Below are 21,275 nucleotides of genomic sequence, written 5' to 3' on the forward strand. Positions count from 1 at the left end.
TTTGTCACATGTCAGAGAGGAAGAGTATTTCTTCCTGATTCATTTATTGAATAAATAATCATCTTATTCCTTCAAGTTACCAACAAATCTCAGTTTCTCATGTGTGTACAGGCCTCTGATAGTTTTCAGTGATGACGTTCATCCCACATGATATCGAAGGTGGTGGGAGAGTGGGGATGAATGTCCACAGGGGTCTCCAGGGTGGGAGAGGGTGGGGTAGACAGCCTGGAGGGTTTGACCTGCGCTATGCCCCTGAAGCTCCTCCACATCTTCATGCACTGGTCCCTTGTGGAGGGGTCCAGTCGGTCCAGATGCCTGGCTTTCACAAGCGGGGAGGGGGCGATAGAGTTCCTCAGCACGTGAAACATGTACCTGGGGGAGAGAGTGTGGTGGTGAGAAAGTAGGCCAGTGAAAAATATGCGGCCCTTTGATGTAAATCAGAGCATTCCCTCTAAATATCAGCGCTTTCAGACGCATCAGCAACGAGGCGGAAAACCGAGCCGTGGTGCAGATCGTTTCCTGGACTTCACAATTAACGTTATTTGATTACAAATCAGCTGAGGCTGTCTATGTACCATAACGTAATGAGAGCTTTTACTATGTAAAAGTAGCAATACCACAGTAAAAGTAAAAGTCATGCAGACTAGATAGATAGATAGATAGATAGATAGATAGATAGATAGATAGATAGATTTTTCTGTATCATACGTTGTTTTGAGGAAAAACAGGTTCAGAGCAAACTTTTATTTTACATCCTCCTGACTGTTAATTACCTACTACTACCAGGACAGCTGCATAGTACAATAAGTGATAAGAAAGTTCCTTTAATTTGTTTCTTGTTTTAGTTATTGTAGATGTCAATGTAAAAATTGTAGATATTTCCCCATTTAAAAAAAATAAATAAAATGTAATTGTCCATAACAGGAGATAAAAGTAGGGAGAAAATGGGAGGGATGGTCCCCCCTGTGTGACAGACATAAGGAGGATAACAGTGATGGTACCTGGGCAGCAGAGCCACCACAGTAGTGATGATGCAGAGAAGGTAGAACATGGGGTCGGCCATCTGTCTTTGGAGGATCCAGTACGGGTTGGATGGAGGGTTACAGGTGACGCAGATGGCACTGTAGGCAAGCGTCACAATGAAGTACAATGCCACACTGCCCAGCATGATTACCCAGTGAACCACCGTCTGCAAGACAGATGCATAAAACAGCAATTAAATATACCGATAACAACCCCATTTGTCAAAATATAGTTGTTAATGTAAATAATGTTACACATACATGCTACGTTATATTAACATAGTATTACTATCATATTAGTTTCAAATGCAGACCTGACTGAAACTATTTCATGATGAAATCAGTTCTGGCTCACTGGGAGTATATACTTTGATAATATCTAGAAATAGATATCCATCAGTTCAGCACTCACCCAGGCTTTGATCTCTATTGACAGATGCAACAGTATGGTAAAAAAAGAAATTGTGTTCAAAGGAGTTCCAAAGGTAAAAACATCAATGTCTGAATCCTGATAAGCCTGGAGGGGAGAAAACACATGTAGTCAAATTTTAGGCAAAAAGTAGTAAACCAGTAAAATAACTGGTAACTCAGAGGACGCACCATGACAGATGCAACTTTGCACAATTTTTAATGAAAAACAGAGAATTCAAATGTTTCTCTTACCAAGTATGGAATAAAGAAGCACACCAGACTCTGATAGAAGGCATCGAGCATGGAAATCCAGAAAGTTTTAAATGTGTATTCCTAAACAAACACACACAGAGATTTAAATACATAAACTAATAAAAGTATTTTGTGCATCAAGACCCAACTCTGTAAACACATAGCTAGTATTGATTGGGGGTGTCACTGACCCCTGTGCCCTGTCCGGTCCTGTACAGTTCAGGAACACCCAGCAGCATCTCTGCAGAAACGTCTTTGTCCATTATCCCAAACATGATTGGCGGTACAGAGGTGAAGAAGAGGTTGAAGAAAATCATCAGCCAGTAGTCGATCATGGCAGTGCCAGAGAAGCCGCAGAGGAACTGATGCCAGAACAGCAGGTTCACGTAGGCCTGGGGAACACATTAGAGTGTAGATGATTAGATGGGAAATCCAGGCAAGATGTTGAGTCAGACAACAGAACATTCTAACGTAGATATACGGGACTCACCACATTCTTATAGAAGAAGTAAATGATCATGCTGGCCAGTCGAGTGTAGCACCAGTGTCCGTGAACCAGGAGAAGTTTTTTCAGGTGTTTGAAGCGAGATATAGCGAAATCACTCGCCATGACCGCCTGCAGATGATATTGAGTTTTGGACAGTGAGAGTAGCAGAAGAAACAAACAAGATTTTCGAAGCTAATGACTTCAGTTCAGACCTGCATGCCCTCCTGACCAGATATCCCAATGCCGACATCAGCTGCTTGGATCATGCTGACATCATTTGCACCATCCCCTAAAACCACAGAGTGAAAATCAGTTTAACAGTTGCCTGTTAAAGAAGAACATGTATTAAAAGCCACTGACTTTGTGGGTCTTAATACATTATTACAAATAAAATGCATTTATTATATAAGTTTATTGCAAAACACCCCATATTTTTGATATTTTTCCTGTAACATACACTACATTTCTCAAGACCTGAATTAACTCAAATTCCCATCCCGTCTCAGCAGGACACACATTTGAAATATAACGAAAAACCACGAAAAACAAATTTCAGCATCAGTCTATACAGCATATTTAGTCTATGATATGAATTTGTTTTTATTGAGGATAGATGAGGATCTCCACACTTTCAATGAATTTCTCAGGAGGTTCAATGACTCAGAACAGGATAAGATCCAGAGCCTTATAAAACCTGAAAGAATTACCTTTCTGTTCTTTCCTGCAACACTCTTTGCATTTACTCACAAAACCATTTCTTTCCCATACAGTGCTTGTTGTTTTCCTTCACAAAGGTCTTCTACACAGCAGACATTTTGACTTGGCAAAGCAGGAACAGCACAGGTGTTACTAATAACATTAAAGATGGCTCTGTTTCTATTCAAGTGTCCCAGTAAGTCATGACAGTAAGACAGCATGAACGATACCAGGACCCTAAGCCTATATTGTATCCAAGAATTACAGTATCCCAGCAGTATGCAAAAGTAATCAAATTATTCATTTTCTGTTGAAAATTGGTGTTCAAAATAATACTCTCAGGGGCCCACTATAATCTTAAAGTGAAATCTAAGTAACATTAAGTGTGGTAATAAGCTCATACAAAAACTTGCAACACCAGATTTCTTTATCACTTTAGTTTTGTTTCTATTGTTTACTGTATTTATACAACAGAAAGCTTCTAAATTGTAATTTAATCAATATCAAAATTATTATAAATTAAATTATAAATTAAATTACCAACAGCAAGGGTCATGACGTTGAGTTTCTCCCTGACCACCGTCACCACTCTGCTCTTCTGTAAGGGGGTGACTCTACAGCAGAGCACGGTGCGGCAGCGCTTCGCCAGGTCCACGAAGCGCTTCTGCAGGTCTGACGACAGAGCCAGGGTCAGGGTGTGTCCGTCGATCACCAGAGAGATGTTCTGGGTTGTGTCCACATTACGAGGGTCTTCGCTGAACCTCCTCACCTCTTCCAGTGTGCAGTCCAACATGGATGTGAATGCAAACTGGAAAACAACATCTGCTTATTTTGCTGATCCCATTGTTGTTTTCATTTTTATGAAGCGTTCCAAAAGAGAGCTGAAACACTTAGTTGTGGAAAAAACAATCGGCAACTATTTTTATAACCAAAAGTAATTTTCAAAAATCCAAAATGTTGAAATGTGCTAGTTCAAGCATCTCAAATGTGAAGATGTCCTGCTTTTCTTTGTGCTTATGTGATAGTCAAATAAATAACTTTCAGTTTTGGATGGTTACTCAGATAAAAAAAAATAATTTTAAGATGTCATCTTCAGTAGCCTATGTTTTATACACACACATTTTTTTTCATGGTTACCTAAAGAAAATACAAAATGATCTTGTCTTCCCTTGTTCTGCTATGATCACTTTCCTACACAATTAAAACATATAATAAAAAAACATATAAAAACACAAAATTAAGCAACTTTGAGTCCTTGAAAAGCACTATACAAATTTAATTTATTATTATTATTAAAATTAAAGCAGATAAGTTGAAACTTGGATGTGAAATCTCTATAATCCAAACAAAAGGCACAATGCACAATTTAACAAGGCACACCATTAAAGGCAAGACTATTCCTCTGTGCTACAGTACAGAGTACAGATTATGGTAGTGCTGGTAAAAGAAACATCACTCTGCCGTTGAGTCATGTTCATGATGTCTGACTATAAGCCATTACGAGGCTCTGGTCCCATCAGACTCATCATTGTTGTCTGTAAATAACTCCAGCCTCTTAGCCAAAAGGAAAAGCGACAAGATGAAAACAAACTGGGTCACATCCTATTTTTATATCATCTATTTAATGCTGGTTAAATTCCATTAGGTGTGGTAGGGTGATGACTGTGGGAATGCATCCCTTAGGTGGTCATCAAGTTACAGTGGTAAAAAAAAAGAAGAAGTTCATTACCAATATGAGCAAAGGGGTATTTCCCCTGAGGGATGAATATTAGACTGGTAATTAGATATGAAAGCAGTAGATATTGTATTGGGGCAATCTCACATTCATCATCTATGACTAGTCCCGTCTGAGAGGTGCGCGGCAGTCCCTTTGTTCCAGAAAGCTCCCCATGTATCCGTTAGAGCCAACGGGTAATTTTGGTCTATTTGAGGCCGGGGGTGATTAGACATGGTCAGGTTGCTATGAAGGGCTCATTCATGTGCTACCAGATCTTTAATGACCTCAGAGAAGCAGCACCCACACCTGACACTTTCTCTTTCTCTGATGAACATGTAAGGGTTTGACCTTTAGTTAAAATGTGTGGTTCAAAAGGTTTGGCCATTTAAATTGGAGGGAGAAAGCTCACAGGTAAAACCTCCTGAACTTTCTGCTTGAAAAACACACGACTTGTCCTGAATGACCATCAACAAAAGTCAATGTTGCCCTCGGAAACAAGCTGTATGTGATAATTATAAATTATGTAAAAGACTGATGTTCAATAATAGTTTGTTATTAGCTCCTGATGCTCTAGGTCTTTACTATTTTTTTTTTTACTTTTGATTCATTGATTTGAAACGTCATTCACCTTTTACTCAAAAATCAATGTGTTGTTTTCAAGCAAGTGTTACTAACACTAGTGTAACACTGTTACACTATCATTGCCTATTTTGGGAAATACAATTTTATTTCAACATCCCCCGTTTGTCTGTGTAATGTTTCTACGCTTGACACCAACCAATCAAGATCGTGAATCTATCACAGTAAAAAACAAAATAATGCTTAACTTAGCTTAGCAGTTTTCCAGTCTTTATGCTAAGCTAAGCTATCTTATTTTCCAACATGTCACTTTAAGTACATCAGCATTTTCATTTCATGTTTGATTTACCAACACAAAATCTAATTGTGGTGTAATGAATGAATCAGAGATGTGCCACCATTTATCATTTCACATAAGCAGTAAAGCAAAGCAGCTCTGAGTCAAACAGCCAACCTTCAGTGAGGCAGACAGCGGCCTCCTCACCTTGTTTCCGCAGCTCATGTTAATCACCAAGTCTTCCTCTTCCAGTAGCCTGCAGGCATAGCCAATGTTGACAGCTGTCTCGGTCTTGTCACCAGTCAGCACCCACACCTGGATCCCTGCCTCCCGCAGTGCCATGATGGTTTCTGGGACACTCTCCTGCAGACGGTCCTCAATGCCCGTCGCCCCTGCCGGAGAACACATATCCAAAAATCAGGCATGATTTAAACACAGAGCTTATCACACAGATAACACAGTGTTCATTATGAATGGTGTGCGTTGGGCTGATATGTATGTATGTATGATATGTAGTATGTTACCTAGCAGGGAGAGGTCTGTCTCTAGCTGCACAGCAGTGTCCATAACAAGCTCCTCTCTGTTGTCTATAGCAGCCAGAGCTCTCTGTCTGTTCACTGACCAGCTTTCATACGCCTTGTCACTCACAACCTGTAGCACACGCAGAAAAAAGATGAAACAGAGCTCCTCTATTTAAGAAAGTGATGCTGGTAAATAATAATATATCTGATTGGGGACCTTCTTTGTAAAGCAAAGTGTACGCAGCCCTTCTTTAGCATAGCCGTCAAGGTGATACTGAGTATCTGCTGCTATATTCTTCTGCTTCCCACTCAGATGTTCTGAAAATAATATGACACAGATGTATTTAAATAGTTTCATTTTGAATTATGAAATGACCCAGGGTATCTCACTGTTGAGTAAATCATTTTAAAAAAGGGCAATAATGTGTGTAAATGTACTTTCACCTGCACATACCTGCGTACGGTGTAGCGAGGAGCTCCATGATGGCATGGTCTGCACCTTTAGTGTACAACACATACTCTTTGGTGATTGGATGTCGCACCAAAACAGACATTCTCTTCCTGTTGTAGTCAAAAGTCAAGGTGTCCAGCACCTGAAACACCAGGTCCTCCCCAGACGGGAGCCTCACTGTCACGCTGTCAGGGGTGCGGGCCAGCAGGGTGAAGCCATATGCCTTGGCTGCATACACCAGGGCGGCCTCATCTGGACTCTCTGCCTCATAGCTCAGATTATCTGGGGTCATTGCAGACTTGTCACACTGGGATGGAGCGTGGAGCGAACATGTATGGAGCTTATTGGTTTCTCCAGACCCCTCTATTTTTACAGGGGGCTTAACATGGTCTTCCTCTTCAACTGAGTCCTCTGAGATGGTGCGATTTTTCTTGGGCTTGTGCTGCCAGGAGGTGAAAAAATGCTGACGAGAGCCAGACTTTTTCACCAGGCTGGACAAAGTATCTAGTGGGTTGCTTGTCTGATCGGAGCGTGAAACCCCACTCACCTGAAAAAGTGAAAGAAACTTCTCTGTTATATAGTTTTTATTTCGCAGATTTTGTTCAAACACCCATATGGTGAGAACACAAAAACACTCCTTGTCATCCATTTCCACTCTGTTTCTTTTTGTGCTTTCATATTTTACTACAAACTCAAGGGAAAATCCACATATTTCTCCCATCTGCCAGACCTGAACATCACAGTCAAGAGCAGAGAGTACTACAATTAATAAAGGCAACCCTGATTGCCCCTGCAAATCTCCCTTTACTATGTGGCTAATTTAGTGAGGACTCAGAATCATTACAACTGGGGCTTTAAAGATGAAGGAAAATTACTACTGACCACCGATAAAAGAACAGAAACTTGCAGCTAAACAATTGAAGAGAACATTCAAAATTAAACTAAATCTTTGAGGTTAATAAGGAGACTTTACACTTGATTGTTGTGTGTGCTTGTGATTAAATTATGAAGATTTTGCGGCAGTACTGCAGCCAAATGTCTGGACACCAGGTTTCTATATTAGATAATGAATGAGACAATTAATAGATTCTCCACAATGATTTCTAGACGAAAGGTTTGCCATGTTTTGTAGGTTTGCATACTGGGAGTTTCAAGAGAACAAATCATTCGTCCATCTTTCCTCTGCTGCCTGTGCCCTCCATCTCTACTTCCCATCCACGGTGGCAGTAAACGGAGCGCTCACCCTCTGTCTCTGAGCTGTTGCCACGGAAACCACCACTGTGTTGCAAATGGCGAGACCCAGAAAAAAGTCCAGGTGCGGATCTATGTTCCGGCTGCTGCTGCTGCTCTCTGCCCTACTAATCTGCTGAAGCAACGTCCTGTCTGGAATCACCACAGCTTCCTGTTGGAGTAAAAGTTAATCAGTTTTTTTTAATTAAAAGCTCATATTGATAAACTGTTTCTTGCTTACACTCAACTTTCACTGTTTTACCATGACAGGATTGGAAAAAGTTTTTAGCTTTTAACATTTTCATCCAGTTTTGTTTGCTCATGTACAAGGAAAGATTACAGGAAGGACAAAGGGACAGAAGGAGGGGAGGTAGTTTTCATTCATATTCATATGCTTCATATTCAGCTCTGTTAGTATGACACAGCATGGAAAACCAAGCAGCACGGGCTCTGTGCTGCCTTGCTGGAAAAAACACAAGACTTTTTCTGTCTCAGCCTGTATCTCCAGGCTTCTGCTCTTTGCCCTGTGGACAGAAATAGACACAAAGCTACTGTATATCAAGATGACGATGACTAATCTATAGTGCACGTTTACAGTTTATGTGACATCACTGGTCTGTGCCAAATGGTGCCCAGCATGACCATATGTCCCTTCACAGACATAGAGGGGCAACTTTGAGCCAAAATGGACGTGTTTATCACTGACACCGCAGCTTGGCCATCTGCAGCGGAGACTGGGACCATGAGGCCTTTTGACACAAGGATGGGTGAGATTTGTCTTAACAAATGACACTTTGAGGTCTTTTGAGTGTGTATTTAGACACATTTAGTTCACATTTCTATATCTTAGCAACATGTATGACGTATACATTTATTTATAGAAGATAATTACCCAATTAGACAGCAAATAAAATTAAAAGAAGCAGTACATACTTTAGCTTCAGTATTATATTCATTTTGTATACTCCTATAATAATGACCTAAACTGAATCCACCAAGTTATTACCCTTATTTTTTTATCATAATAATCTTAGAATGGAATAAACTTTAGTGCAGAGTGGCAAGACAAGACGTCTCAGTAGCCATCCCAGTTCCCTATGCTGGGTTTGATTATAGTGGGCCAGTTCACACTATATGAATGCACTGTCCTGTTTTGAGCCGTTTATTTGTGCTACTGATTATAACTGCAAGGACACTTGTTAATCAAGAAGAATGAGTCTAATTTGTAGGCCCTTCCGGGTGGCCTTGAGTCAACTACCTGACAGCTACGCCTCCTGCATGAGCAAACAAAATGCTGATGACCATTTCCCCATGGTGGCTTCCTGTGACTCTGCATTATAATATCAAGACAGCCAAAACTCACAACCTGACCCTCTGAATTATGTGCCTTTTCTTCCTGACTGAGCGATCATCTTACCAGCAGACTGCTGAAGGCCGCATCGCTCTGGGCATTTCCCGTGACCTTACTCTTGCGTCGGTTGTCATGGTGATGCCGCGTGTCTTCAGGGTTGGAGTCCTCAGTATCTAGGGACCATCCAATCCGTGGGGGTCGTGGCTGCTGGTTGAAGATGACCTCCTCCTCTGACTCTGGTACATCAAGGACAGCTAGGCGGATGGCTGCAAATCCCAAAAAACATGTTGATACATACAGTATGAACTGTATATTATATGTACTATATGTCAGGTCAAGTCATGTTTAAATGCTGAGCCCTTAACCAGGACTTTAAAGACCTGGATTAGACAAAGGCTTTAACTAAAACCCTTCAGTTAACCAAAATAAATTAACTTTAGGAAGCATTATATAGGAGGGAACTCAACTTCAGGATACATAGATCAGTAATACAATCAGACAGTATAGCAAATCAGATTGAAGCTTGGCAGCACAAATATGGAAGCAAAAAATGAATGTGTTAGTCTCTGATTAGGACACAACACAATAAACAAGTGAAAAAGGGGATAACATATATTGATAAGAGTCTCCAAACCTTTGTATCCTAACATGTATTCTGTCTGATTACATTTCAACATAAAAAAAGAATCTTGGATTCACACGCGCAAGACAGAGTAACAAATGCAGATAAAGATCATAGTATTGTCGTGATCTTAACTGCAGTAGGCCTATATCATTACACTTGTTTGTCATGGAGGCGTGTGGGTAAAGCTATGCCACGACAACGATAATCCAGTTCAGGTGAGTTTACTGTAGGAACTGCAGGATACAGCACTTGCCAAACACATGAACAATGAAGAGCAATACAGGCAAATGTGATAACTTGCTATAAGATCAGGTTGTCAATCCGTTGTCCCGGTCAAAGATGGAGGGGGTTCACTCAGACGTTCATGCACTTTGGGATGTGGAAAACAACTAAGAAAAGATTGGGGGCTGAACAGAGATATATGTGTCTGGGAGCCAATAGGAATTAAGTAAACCCAGTAAACTTAATGGCAATAGGCGGAATTTCTACCCAGGAAGTGCATTTCAACTGAACAGCTGACAAACAGCTCAGAATCAAAGCATAGTATGTAATCTCACTACAGTCTAGGTGAGCGCCCTGTGAGACAGAAAATTGGTGGATAGACAAAGGCTCTTACCACTAGTAGGATAAAAAGTATAGTTTGGCCAGGGGAAAGGCCATGTTGTTAGCCAAATTATATCAGCTTTACTTTGAGCTAGTTCTAAGATTAGCATGCTAACATTAAAATGTTCACATACTAATGCCAGCCTGTTACTGTAACATATAGGCTATTGCTGCAATGCTGCTACATTATGAACCACCCAGACCTCTCTGGTCGTCTGGGACACGTCTGCTTTCTGTCCCCAGAGTCAGAACTAATAGGGGGGAAACAGCATTCAGTTTTTATGCCACACATATCTAGAACAAACTCCCAGAAAACTGTAGGTCCGCCGCATCTCTCACTTCTTTTAAATCAAGGCTGAAGACCTTTCTTTTTGATGCTGCCTTTCTTTAAATAATTGTTTAATAATTTCTTATACTGCACTGTAACTTTTATTCTATTTATTTTATCTGTTTTTATATTTTTCTAATGGTTTTTAAACTGCACTTTGAATTGCCCTGTTGCTGAAATGTGCTATACAAATAAAGCTGCCTTGCCTAACATGCTTCTAGCATGCTAACAGGCCAGTGTGAGTATGCCAATGTGTTACATGCTAATATTGGTATATGTCAGTGTTATATTGTTATGTGTGATGTTAACATTAGTCAAAATGTTAATTTGAGTGTAATTCAGTAATACATTTTTATCAGGTTTTTTGTGATCAACTGTAGTGTTTAACAAATGGAAAGTAGATGGGTCCATCCAGACCTTTTTGTGTTAGGCTAATGACCAAAGTAAGGATTTATTGGTTGGCTACCAATCAGAAGGTGTTTCGATCCCAGGCCCCTGCAGTCTACATGTTGAAGTGTCTTTGGGCAACCAAACTGCTGTGAATGTGCGTGAATGGCACTTTGTATGGTAGGCTCGGCCACCAGTGTATGAATGTGTGTGTGAATGGTACCTGTAGTGTAGAGTGCTTTGAGTGGTCGCTAAGACCAGAAAAGCACAAATGCAGTCCATTCTGATGAAAAGCAGTGCTGCAACTGCTCTTTTTGGTTACAGAAAATGTCTCAATATGAAGATTTACCATTCTCTTTGTGTGCATACTCAGTGCCCATGATGGAGCATCTGCGAAACACCATCTTGTTCTCAGTGAGGGTGCCAGTCTTGTCTGAAAAGATGTATTCAATCTGTCCCAGGTCCTCCGTGATGTTCAGTGCCTTACACTGCACGCGGCTGTCCGTCCCTTCATCGTGCAGATCAATGTCATTAGTGATGAAGAAGATCTGACCAATCTTCACCAACTCAATGGAAACGTAGAGGGAGATTGGAATCAATATCTGGGGAGAGGAGAGGAGAGGAGAGGAGAGGAGAGGAGAGGAGAGGAGAGGAGAGGAGAGGAGAGGGGTGGGGTGGGGTTGGGTGGTGTGGGGAGAAAAATGAAATATAGACAAGAGAGACAGGGGAGAGTGAGAAAAAAGTAATCAGAAAGAAAAGAAAAGAAAAGGACAAAATGGGATGACAAGTGCAAAAGAGGAGTGATGGAAAATGAAAAGATGAGGGTAAAGTGGACAACAGACAGCGGAAAGAGTAGATATTAGAGGAGAATGAGGAGAAAGGTGACAAGACAAGAGGAGAGTTTAAGAAAATTAAGAAATCAAGAAAAAACACACTAAAAACTCTCATACACACAGTCAGGGTCCTCCACCTGCAGCAAGATGATCATGGTGAAGAACATGTAGAAGCCAGACAGACTGGGACTGTCCAGGTGACCGTTGCCGTCGGGGACCAGGTAAGGGGGAACACCGGGCAGCGCCTGCAGCCATAAGAAGTGACCTGCATGTGTGAGGACAGGGGAATTAATCACACCGACTATTGCACATGTGGGAGGAAAGCTATTTTTGGCACGAAACCCTCCCCTGTCTTCTCACTCTTCTCCTGGTATGGGCCTGCGGTCAAAGTGAGTTTTTTTTTTTATTGGAAATTAAACGTCCCCTCATAAATGTAAAACCATTTATCATGAACCAGTCTGTGTAGTGATTTTATGGGTAAGTTATGTAATTCATTACTGACCTAGTGCTCCGATGAGACACATGGTGAAGAGGAGAATGACGCAGAAGATGACGTCTGTGTTCAGCTTACGCTCTAGTTTGCTGCGCTTGTATCTTGGCCCTTTGTTGTTGAGCATGGCCTTGGTTTCATGGCCTTAAAGGGGGGATCAGAAGGTGTTGATTCAGTTACCAACAGGCACTCCATATGGTCATTGAACACCAAAGAAAATTGATTATATCTTACAACGTGCTTATTCTGGGTCAGCTAATGCAAGGACAGAAAACATTAGGACATGGAGGTCATGTCCTCTGTAATACTGTATTTCAGGAAATTTGGGGGTTTATTATTACGCACATTAACACAAGACTTATTCTGATGTTTTAAACCATGCTAGCGGCATTGATCTAGGCATTGCAATGTCAGTCTGTTTTTGGTTTGGTCGGTCCATCACTTATGCAGACTGTAATATCTCAACAGCTATTAGATGAATTGCCATGCAACTTTGCACAGACATTCATGGCCCCTTGAGGATGGTTATCAGGTCAAAATAGTTTAAAAGTTGTCAAATACTTTTGTTTATGACTAAATACTTTCATTGCCATCAGCCTCAGCTGTCATTTGTGTTTAGTGCTAATTAGCAAATGTTAGCATGCTGACATGCCAAACTAAGATGGTGAACATGGTAAACATTGTTGTATACTATAAATGTTAAACTTCTGCATGTTGCATGCTGGCATTAACATTTAGCTCACAAAAACCGCTGTGCTTAATTACAGCCTCACAGAGCCGCTAGCATGGCAGTGCACATTTATCCTAGTCTGGCTAAACTTGACAGTTACAGTTTTTCTCAATTGCTAAAACACTAAAACCCATTGGCTGAACAAAGTTCTCAGTTGCCTGAACTCATTTAGCTAATTATGCAGTCTGTTGTCAATACCTTAAACCATTTCACATGGTCAAACACAATTTACAGATCTCACTTAGACTTTTCAGAAAAACTCTAAACACATTCTCATTCTCAAAACACATTCTGCACCCTAATGCACATGTCATCCATACTGGTAAACACAAGTGGCAACAATCAAATACAACTAGAGGACACATGTCATTGATTGAACACAACCACTCAAAATTGATTTCACTTGTTTCAAATGATGTGACACAAACAATATACAGTTTTTCTCAATTGCTAAAACACAATTACTGAAAATTGCTCCATTTTCTGAAAACATTAAACACAAAACCTCATCTTCAAGCACTATTTATAAAACCTCTGACTCCTCTCCCAAAATGAAACTTTCGCCTCAAAACAGTTTTACCTGTGTTCAAAATCAAACACTGCTCTCAAATCATAAACAAAGTGATCAAAATGATATACACTATCAAGCAGTCAGTAAACAATACACCAAAAAATAGAAAACACATTGTTCAAAACATAGAATGAGAATATAGTTCTCAGGGAGAAGTACATTTTTAATCTCAAAACAAATTTCATATTTTTCCGTCATTGTCTTTAGATGAACGAAAACATTCGTTCTATCATGATAGCTCAAAATTGATCAGAAACTACTACTCTGCTTTGCTCTTTGCAATTTTTTTTGTTCTTCCTCCTCCTTGTACCCCTGTTTTTACAGTACTGTACCCTGCATCTCACAAACTTGTCCTTTGTCTCTGTGATACTGTAATGCTTGTTCTTTGCTGATATGAACCTGCAACCAGTCAAAATCTATTTCTTCTATCCATTCTCAGACTTTCTCCTTCCCACCTTCAACAACCTGTTTGCTCTCTGAACTGGCTTATATTGGTTGTGTCACATCATTTGAAAGTGAAATCAATTTTTAGTGGTTGTGTTCAATCAATGACATGTGTCCTCTAGTTGTATTTGATTGTTGCCACTTGTGTTTACCAGTATGGATGACATGTGCATTAGAGTGCAGAATGTGTTTTGAGAATGAGAATGTGTTTAAAGTTTTGCTGAAAAGTCTATGTGAGATCTGTAAATTGTGTTTTACCATGTGAAATGGTTTAAGGTATTGACAACAGACTGCACAATTAGTTCAGGCAACTGAGAACTTTGTTCAGCCAATGGGTTTTAGTGTTTTAGCAATTGAGAAAAACTGTAATCCAGTTCAGAGAGCAAACAGGTTGTTGAAGGTGGGAAGGAGAAAGTCTGAGAATGGATAGAAGAAACAATGTGAGAGGACGAGGACGAGTGCATACGCGTATGCGAGGTGTCAGGGCTGGATACAGCACACAAGAGGCTTCTTCCCCTGTTGCCTCAGGAGGGACAATATTGCTTGTGATGTCGATGAAGTGCTTTGGCCTGAGCCAGCCGAAAGACAAGAAGCACATTGATCACATGTTTACTCCTTTGATTTTTGTCCCTTATTGTATACTGTAGTACAGTGCATTGTAGGCTGTATACTGTACAATGAACAAATTGTATGGCCCTGAACATTGTGCTTTCCAACAGTACTGACTGCTCAATAGATTTTGACTGGTTGCAGGTTCATATCAACAAAGAACAAGCATTACAGTATCACAGAGACAAAGGACAAGTTTGTGAGATGCAGGGTACAGTACTGTAAAAACAGGGGTACAAGGAGGAGGAAGAACAAAAAAAATTGCAAAGAGCAAAGCAGAGTAGTAGTTTCTGATCAATTTAGAACAAATGTTTTCGTTCATCTGAAGACAATGACGGAAAAATATGAAATTTGTTTTGAGATTAAAAATGTATTTCTCCCTGGGAACTATATGTTTTGAACAATGTGTTTTCTATTTTTTGGTGTATTGTTTACTGACTGCTTGATAGTGTATATCATTTTGATCACTTTGTTTATGATTTGAGAGCAGTGTTTGATTTTGAACACAGGTAAAACTGTTTTTTTTTTTTTTTTATTTCTTTTTATTGAGCTACAGAGTATTGTACAGACAATGAATTAGTCAAGTCAGTGCTCATTCATTTTTCTTTTTTTTAGAGCAGTGAAAGGAAAATTACAACTATTAATCTGTATACATAAAACATTTGTTACAGAAAAACACAATTAAAGCATACAATGTAAAACCGGACAAGAACTACTAAAGAACGAAGGTAGAGATAAAAAAAAAAAAAAAAAGGAAAAAAAAGGAAAAAAAGAAAAAAAATGCATAGTACATATAAGAGAGTTTCGTTCCTCTATACCCTACCCAATCCCAGTCTGTCATTTCTACTCATCTAACTCACTCGGAAGGTATAGTAAAACAGTGCATATATGTATTTTATAACTTTCATTGTGACAGATAAGAAACCAAGGGTTGCCAGGTCTTAATGTATTGTGCTAAGTTGTCCTTCATTACATATCTTATCCTTTCCAGATGTAGTGTATTGGACAGGTCTTGGAGCCACATCTTATGTGTAGGGACTACTGTCCCTTTCCATGACATCAGAATAAATTTTTTTCGCTGTGATGAGACAGTAGGAGAGGAATTGCTGTTGAAACTTGGTAAATTTTCTCAACGTTTCAGATGTTCCGAGGACAATCAGTAGAGGCTCTAGTTCTAATGGAGTGTTGGTGATTTCTGAGAGGGTTTTAAAGATATGAATCCAGAAGGAGGTTATTTTGGGACATGATACAAAACTGTGAAAGAGGGTTGCTTCTGAGGTCAGACATTTATCGCACATGGGCGAGACGTTTTCACCTTAGAAAAGTGAAGCCTGTGTAATATCTTAAACTGTATAAGGCGATGTCTGGCATTATTTGAACATGTATGTATATGTTTAAGACTCTCCCATTTCATTTTCCCATTTAAGTTTTTCTGTGTCTCAAGTGTAAAACTGTTTTGAGGCGAAAGTTTCATTTTGGGAGAGGAGTCAGAGGTTTTGTAAATAGTGCTTGAAGATGAGGTTTTGTGTTTAATGTTTTCAGAAAATGGAGCAAGGTTTCAGAAATTGTGTTTTAGCAATTGAGAAAAACTGTATTAGGCAAAAAAATAAATAAAAAATCACATTAAAGGAATTTAGTGTTCTGCACCATAATTAAACACCTGCAGCAGATCATAATGTACAAAAAGTATAACTGAACATTGATATGGCTAAATATGCAAAAGTACTTTCTATCACAATTTTTTGTACAGTTGGTTGGTAGTGAGTCAAACATTTGGGTGGTGTTGTGATGGGGAAATTTGGACTCAGGACCTCAGTACTTTTAAAGTCCTGGCTATGGCCCTGGACAAAAACACTAAAAGCTCAAGATCAAAGCAGTGAAGCAGCTGAGAAAATAGAGAATATACCTGCATACACCACAAAGCCAACAGCGTGGTCCGTGTTTCTCACTGTGCAGCCTCGCAGCAGCAGACTCTCTATTCCAGCGCCCACCTTCTCCTTATTAGGTTTCTCTCTGCAGCAGGAGAAAGTGAGGAACATCCTTTGTACTGTCAGATCCTGTTAGATATTCATTACTGGTTATGTATTCCCCATTAGCAATTCCCCTTGCTTTATAGCTGGACAGCATGGGTGGACCAGCTGTAAGATCTGTGGTGCCCAAGGAAATCGATTATAGTCTATTACAGCCCCAATAATGCCTTTGGAAGCATCACAAAGTGCAGCGAGTGGGTTGGAATTAGTTTTGCTTGGCTGCTCTGAAAGCCTAAAAGGATCTGTTTGGGGATACATGTGATCTATGTATTTGATACTCACACATAACACTTGAAATGATTCAGATTGTTGTTAGGCTTTTCGCACACCACGGCACTGTTGAAGCTTTCAGGTTCAAATTCAGGATCCTGGGAAATGAGAGGAGGTATAAAGTTACTATGGTGTGAATGGACACTTTTTAAATGTAACTTAACCTGTACTTCCAGAGTGGCATAATGACATAATATACAGGAAAGACAACTGTGGTCCAAAAATATGTATTTAGGTATGTAACCCAACAGGTATGTGTTTTTTGTCTGTCATTACAGACTCACTGACATACTTTAATGACCACAGCTACCATAGATGTTCAGGAAATGTTACAGTTGTTCTGTTGATGTGTGTTGAATGTCAATCACAAGGAGGAGGAGAAAGATGATGCAGCACAGAGGGCTTGGGTATAGAAACTGAAAAAAAACACAATAGAGAAATGAAACCATGAAGTACTCCTCACCGAGATGCAGACACCAGACATCATCTTCCTCTGCTTTAGGTTGATCTCTCCATCCAGGTTGGATGTCTCTATGTGACACACGCCACTGGGGTCTGATGTATGCAGGAGCAGGAGGTCTGCAGGGACGATCTCATTGCAAACCACCTTCACAAAATCTCCCACTCGCACATCCTTCCAATGCCTCTTTATAAACTGTTGCTCTTTCCTGAAATCAGATGTCAGATAGCCATTAACAGTCATTAGAATTTTTTTTTATATTTTATTTTATAAGCCCCTGGGTGGCTTTTATATATATTTTTGTCACATTTATTAACAATATTGGTGTAGTGGGTGTGTTTTGTATGTTTATGCAATCAAATGAAATATTGACTCACTCCTTATGGATAAAATCAATCAAAGCAGCTGCTTAAGTGAGGGAATAAACAATACAACCAAATGAAAAATCAATGCTGTTGTTTTTGGAGAGCGGCCCAGATGTGTTTTGTGTGCTTTAGAATAAGGAAACTTTTACAGGTAGACACACTTCAGTACAAATTATCAGGCTATTCCCAGAGTTTGAGGCTTCCCAGGGAGCTTTATGGTTTAAACCTGCACGTCAAGCTGGCTAACCACCAGTGACAGAGAGCTGCAGGCATGCTGCCCTGCATGTAGGACCTGATTGGTTAGCTGCCACATAACACCACACCTCGCCTCAAACAAAGCCAGGAGGGGGGGAGGTATGTATTTAAGTATGTTGTGTTTAAATTATAATTAAAAGGTTGCACAAATATTCCCTCCTGTCAGAAAAGCTTTATGTTATGTACGCTTTCTATGTCAGGCAACGTAATTTCCAGTTTCCAGTTATGGAAAGTCCACTTCTCAAGTGTATTGTGTGTTGTCACATTCAGTACATTTAATCCTAGACGTGATCAGAAAGTTTTAAAATGTATGTCAGTGTTTGAAATTTTGGGAAATATGCTTATTTGCTTTCTTGCCGAGAGTTAGATGAGATGTTTGATACCCCTCTCATGTCTACACAGTAAATATGAAACTAAAGCCAGAAGCCAGTTAGCTTAGCTTAGCACTTAGGTAAGATTGGAAACAGAGGGTAGCTACCGGCCTGGCTCTGTCAAATGGAAACAAAATCCCCCTACCAGCGTCTCAAAACCTCACTAATTAGCATGTTATATTTAATTATATTGATCTGTACAAAAGTAAAAGTTTAATAATAATAATTTGCAGGGAAGCTGTGTTAGACTTTTTCTTGCCTGTGACTGGTAAACTCCTTGAGTTTCCGCTAGTTGAGTCTAAATATAGTCATATAACCCCCAGTAAAATGTTGAATTGTCATTTTTACACTTTGGTTTTATAGATTAAACAAACGTGTTTTGTTATCATTTGAAGGATCCAGGCTAGCTGTTTCCCCCTATTTTCCAATCTTCGTGCTAAGCTAAGCTGACCAGCTGTTGGCTGTAGCTTCATATGTAACAGACAAACGTGAGAGTGGTATCAATGTTCTAATCTAACTCTCTGCCATAAATTAATGTTTTTCCAAAAATATCTTACTGTTGCCTTAAAGATCTCTCATGCATTGCCAAACAACTGTGTATCTGTCTAGTCATCCAATTTTGTGGCTCTTGGGAATATGGCTTCCTGATAGATAGATAGATAGATAGATAGATAGATAGATAGATAGATGAACTCTCAGGACTCTTAAACAACAGACAGGAACAGTCTGGGAGGTGTGGTGACTGGTTTAAATGTTCTGCAGTGAGCAGATGATAAAATTAGACATGTTAAACAATATAATAGGAGTTAGCAGTCAATCAGCATGATTAATAGCCCATGTGGAGCACATGTGGATTGACAAGAGTTTGAGATAGAGAAGAAAGATAGAATGATGATAAGGCACATCATGCTCAAACACACACACTTCACACCTCTGTGAAAACAACATGCGGTTGAAGGGTGATGGGAAATAAAGATGTGCATCTGAGAAGGTCTGATGAATTAAAGTATAAATCCCTCTCATCTGACAGCCTCCCATATGGACCTTTAGCCACTTCAATGTGTGTTCCTCGTGCTGTCAGATGAATAAACTTTACATAGAGAAAAAGAGGAAGTGTGTGGAAGCCTAAAATTTATTCTTGAGCTTTTTCTGGAGCCATTTGTACACTTCAAAGAAATCCCAGCCAATCGATGCTGTTCTAATCTTTACAAGCCCAAAATGGAGCTTTAGGATCTCCACCCAGCGAGCAATAAGAGACCCACGAGAGCCCGCTCGCCATGACTCAACTGCTATTTATCTGATTCCGTGAGGCGGAGACGACTAGTGTCTACTAACAGGCCCAGAGGGACTGGAGCGTTCTCCGAAGTGTCCGTACATCTGGGGTCTGCACTTCAGCCACTTGGATCCTATCACCACACACACACACACACACACACACACACACACACACACACACACACACACACACACACACACACACACACACACACACACACACACACAAGGATGCAGGCTTTTCCAGCTGAGGCTGCACTTCTCAACAGACTCTTCTTGGGAAATTTGAAAGCAAGCAAGTGATGTTTAATGATAAACCCTTCTAGAGGTTGAATGTGTAAGCATCCATCATTGGAGTTGCTTACAGGCTCACATCCCACTCTCCAAAATCACAGCAGCGAAAGAGTCGAAAATGACATTGTTTATCCTCCTTTGTGAATTATTCATTTTTCACCAGTAAAAAAAAAAAATAGATAACCGCTAACCTTACTGTCTTTGCTGACGCAACACCCAGATGAGGATTTCATCAAATGTACACAGTGCAATGGTGAGAGATATTGTTGTGAGGCTCTTCAAAAGAGGAATAATCTCCCACACATTTTCTATTTCTAAGTCAAAAAACGCAGAGGAGGTAAACAAACATACACACAGCACACAATCACACAGATCTACACACACTCACACAGACATCAACACGCGTGATATAAATCATAAGCACAGATGTGAAGGTGCCGGTAATGCACCATAAGTATTTCTGCTTGCCACATCATGCATAAACAGCATAACTGTGTTGTTTCTATATTTAGGACATGATTCAGTCAGTACCTGCTGTAGATGAGGCACGGCGTGTTGTTGAGCTTCCTGTCTGACTGGTACCTCCTGAAGTCCTCCGAGGCGTCCTTCAAGGCCGTCAGAGACAGGACGACACAGATGGGGATCAGAGCTACCTCGGGCTGGAAAGCGCTCACTACGGGGACAAAGTTCAGAATAGCCAGGCCGACAAAGTAGATGTTGGCCAGACGGTGAAACTGCTCAAAGAGGTTCATGGGGATGAAGAGGAGGAGGGTGTATTTGGTGGTCTTGATGGCGTTGCCAGGGAAGTAGCAGTTGGGTTGCTTCGCCCTCTCCAGGCCCTCGTAAGGCAGATTGGACGCCAAGTTGCGGAGGTCCTTCTCCCGTGCTCTCTGACCTCTCAGAGCATCCCTCACCAGGGCCAGAGGGCTCCTCCATGTCATGGTTGCTCCGTCTGTTTTTCTTTAACTCTTCTCACAAACCTTTCCATCTCATCCTCTCAATATTTACAGCTCCTATTAGTTAAAAAGTCTCCCTAGAACCATCCTCTCCTTGAATAAGTCTTTATGGGTGTATGCCAGTATACCTAGTCCTCCTCTGAGTCCGCCCTTTGCATTAACAGGTCTGTTTGCATTCCTTATAGTTGAGCTGTTTAAGTCTCACAGAGAGGGGAAATAAGGCGGCTGATTACAGTCAGAAATGTAGCTGAGGGTGCTCCAGTGACTCAGCTGATTTTAGAGCTATCAATAATCTGAATGATTGAACCAGTTTTCAACTCTTTGTTTGAGTTCCTTCACACAGCAGAATTATGAGTCAGTGGCCTGCATAGTATAGTAGTCTTTA

At 40.3% G+C, this 21,275-nt stretch overlaps 1 protein-coding gene across 1 annotated transcript; it reads right to left on the reverse strand.

The window, feature by feature from the left end:
* Positions 1-11: 11 nt before the first annotated feature.
* atp10b (ATPase phospholipid transporting 10B) lies at positions 12-20,997 on the reverse strand. Its single transcript, XM_031319291.2, has 21 exons — positions 20,466-20,997; positions 17,378-17,582; positions 16,927-17,012; positions 16,521-16,627; positions 12,273-12,404; positions 11,908-12,035; positions 11,287-11,539; positions 9,061-9,260; positions 7,657-7,815; positions 6,417-6,960; positions 6,180-6,280; positions 5,966-6,092; positions 5,649-5,833; positions 3,409-3,676; positions 2,385-2,461; positions 2,176-2,301; positions 1,877-2,077; positions 1,686-1,766; positions 1,435-1,539; positions 1,002-1,189; positions 12-372 (listed from the first exon to the last, which is right to left on the reverse strand). Exons 1-21 carry the CDS (start codon positions 20,873-20,875, stop codon positions 126-128), a joined length of 3,930 nt encoding a protein of 1,309 aa, XP_031175151.1. The 5' UTR covers positions 20,876-20,997; the 3' UTR covers positions 12-125.
* Between the last annotated feature and the right edge of the window lie 278 nt (positions 20,998-21,275).

The sequence above is a fragment of the Sander lucioperca genome, chromosome 1, assembly GCF_008315115.2.
Source record: "Sander lucioperca isolate FBNREF2018 chromosome 1, SLUC_FBN_1.2, whole genome shotgun sequence".
NCBI classification, from domain to species: Eukaryota; Metazoa; Chordata; class Actinopteri; order Perciformes; family Percidae; genus Sander; species Sander lucioperca.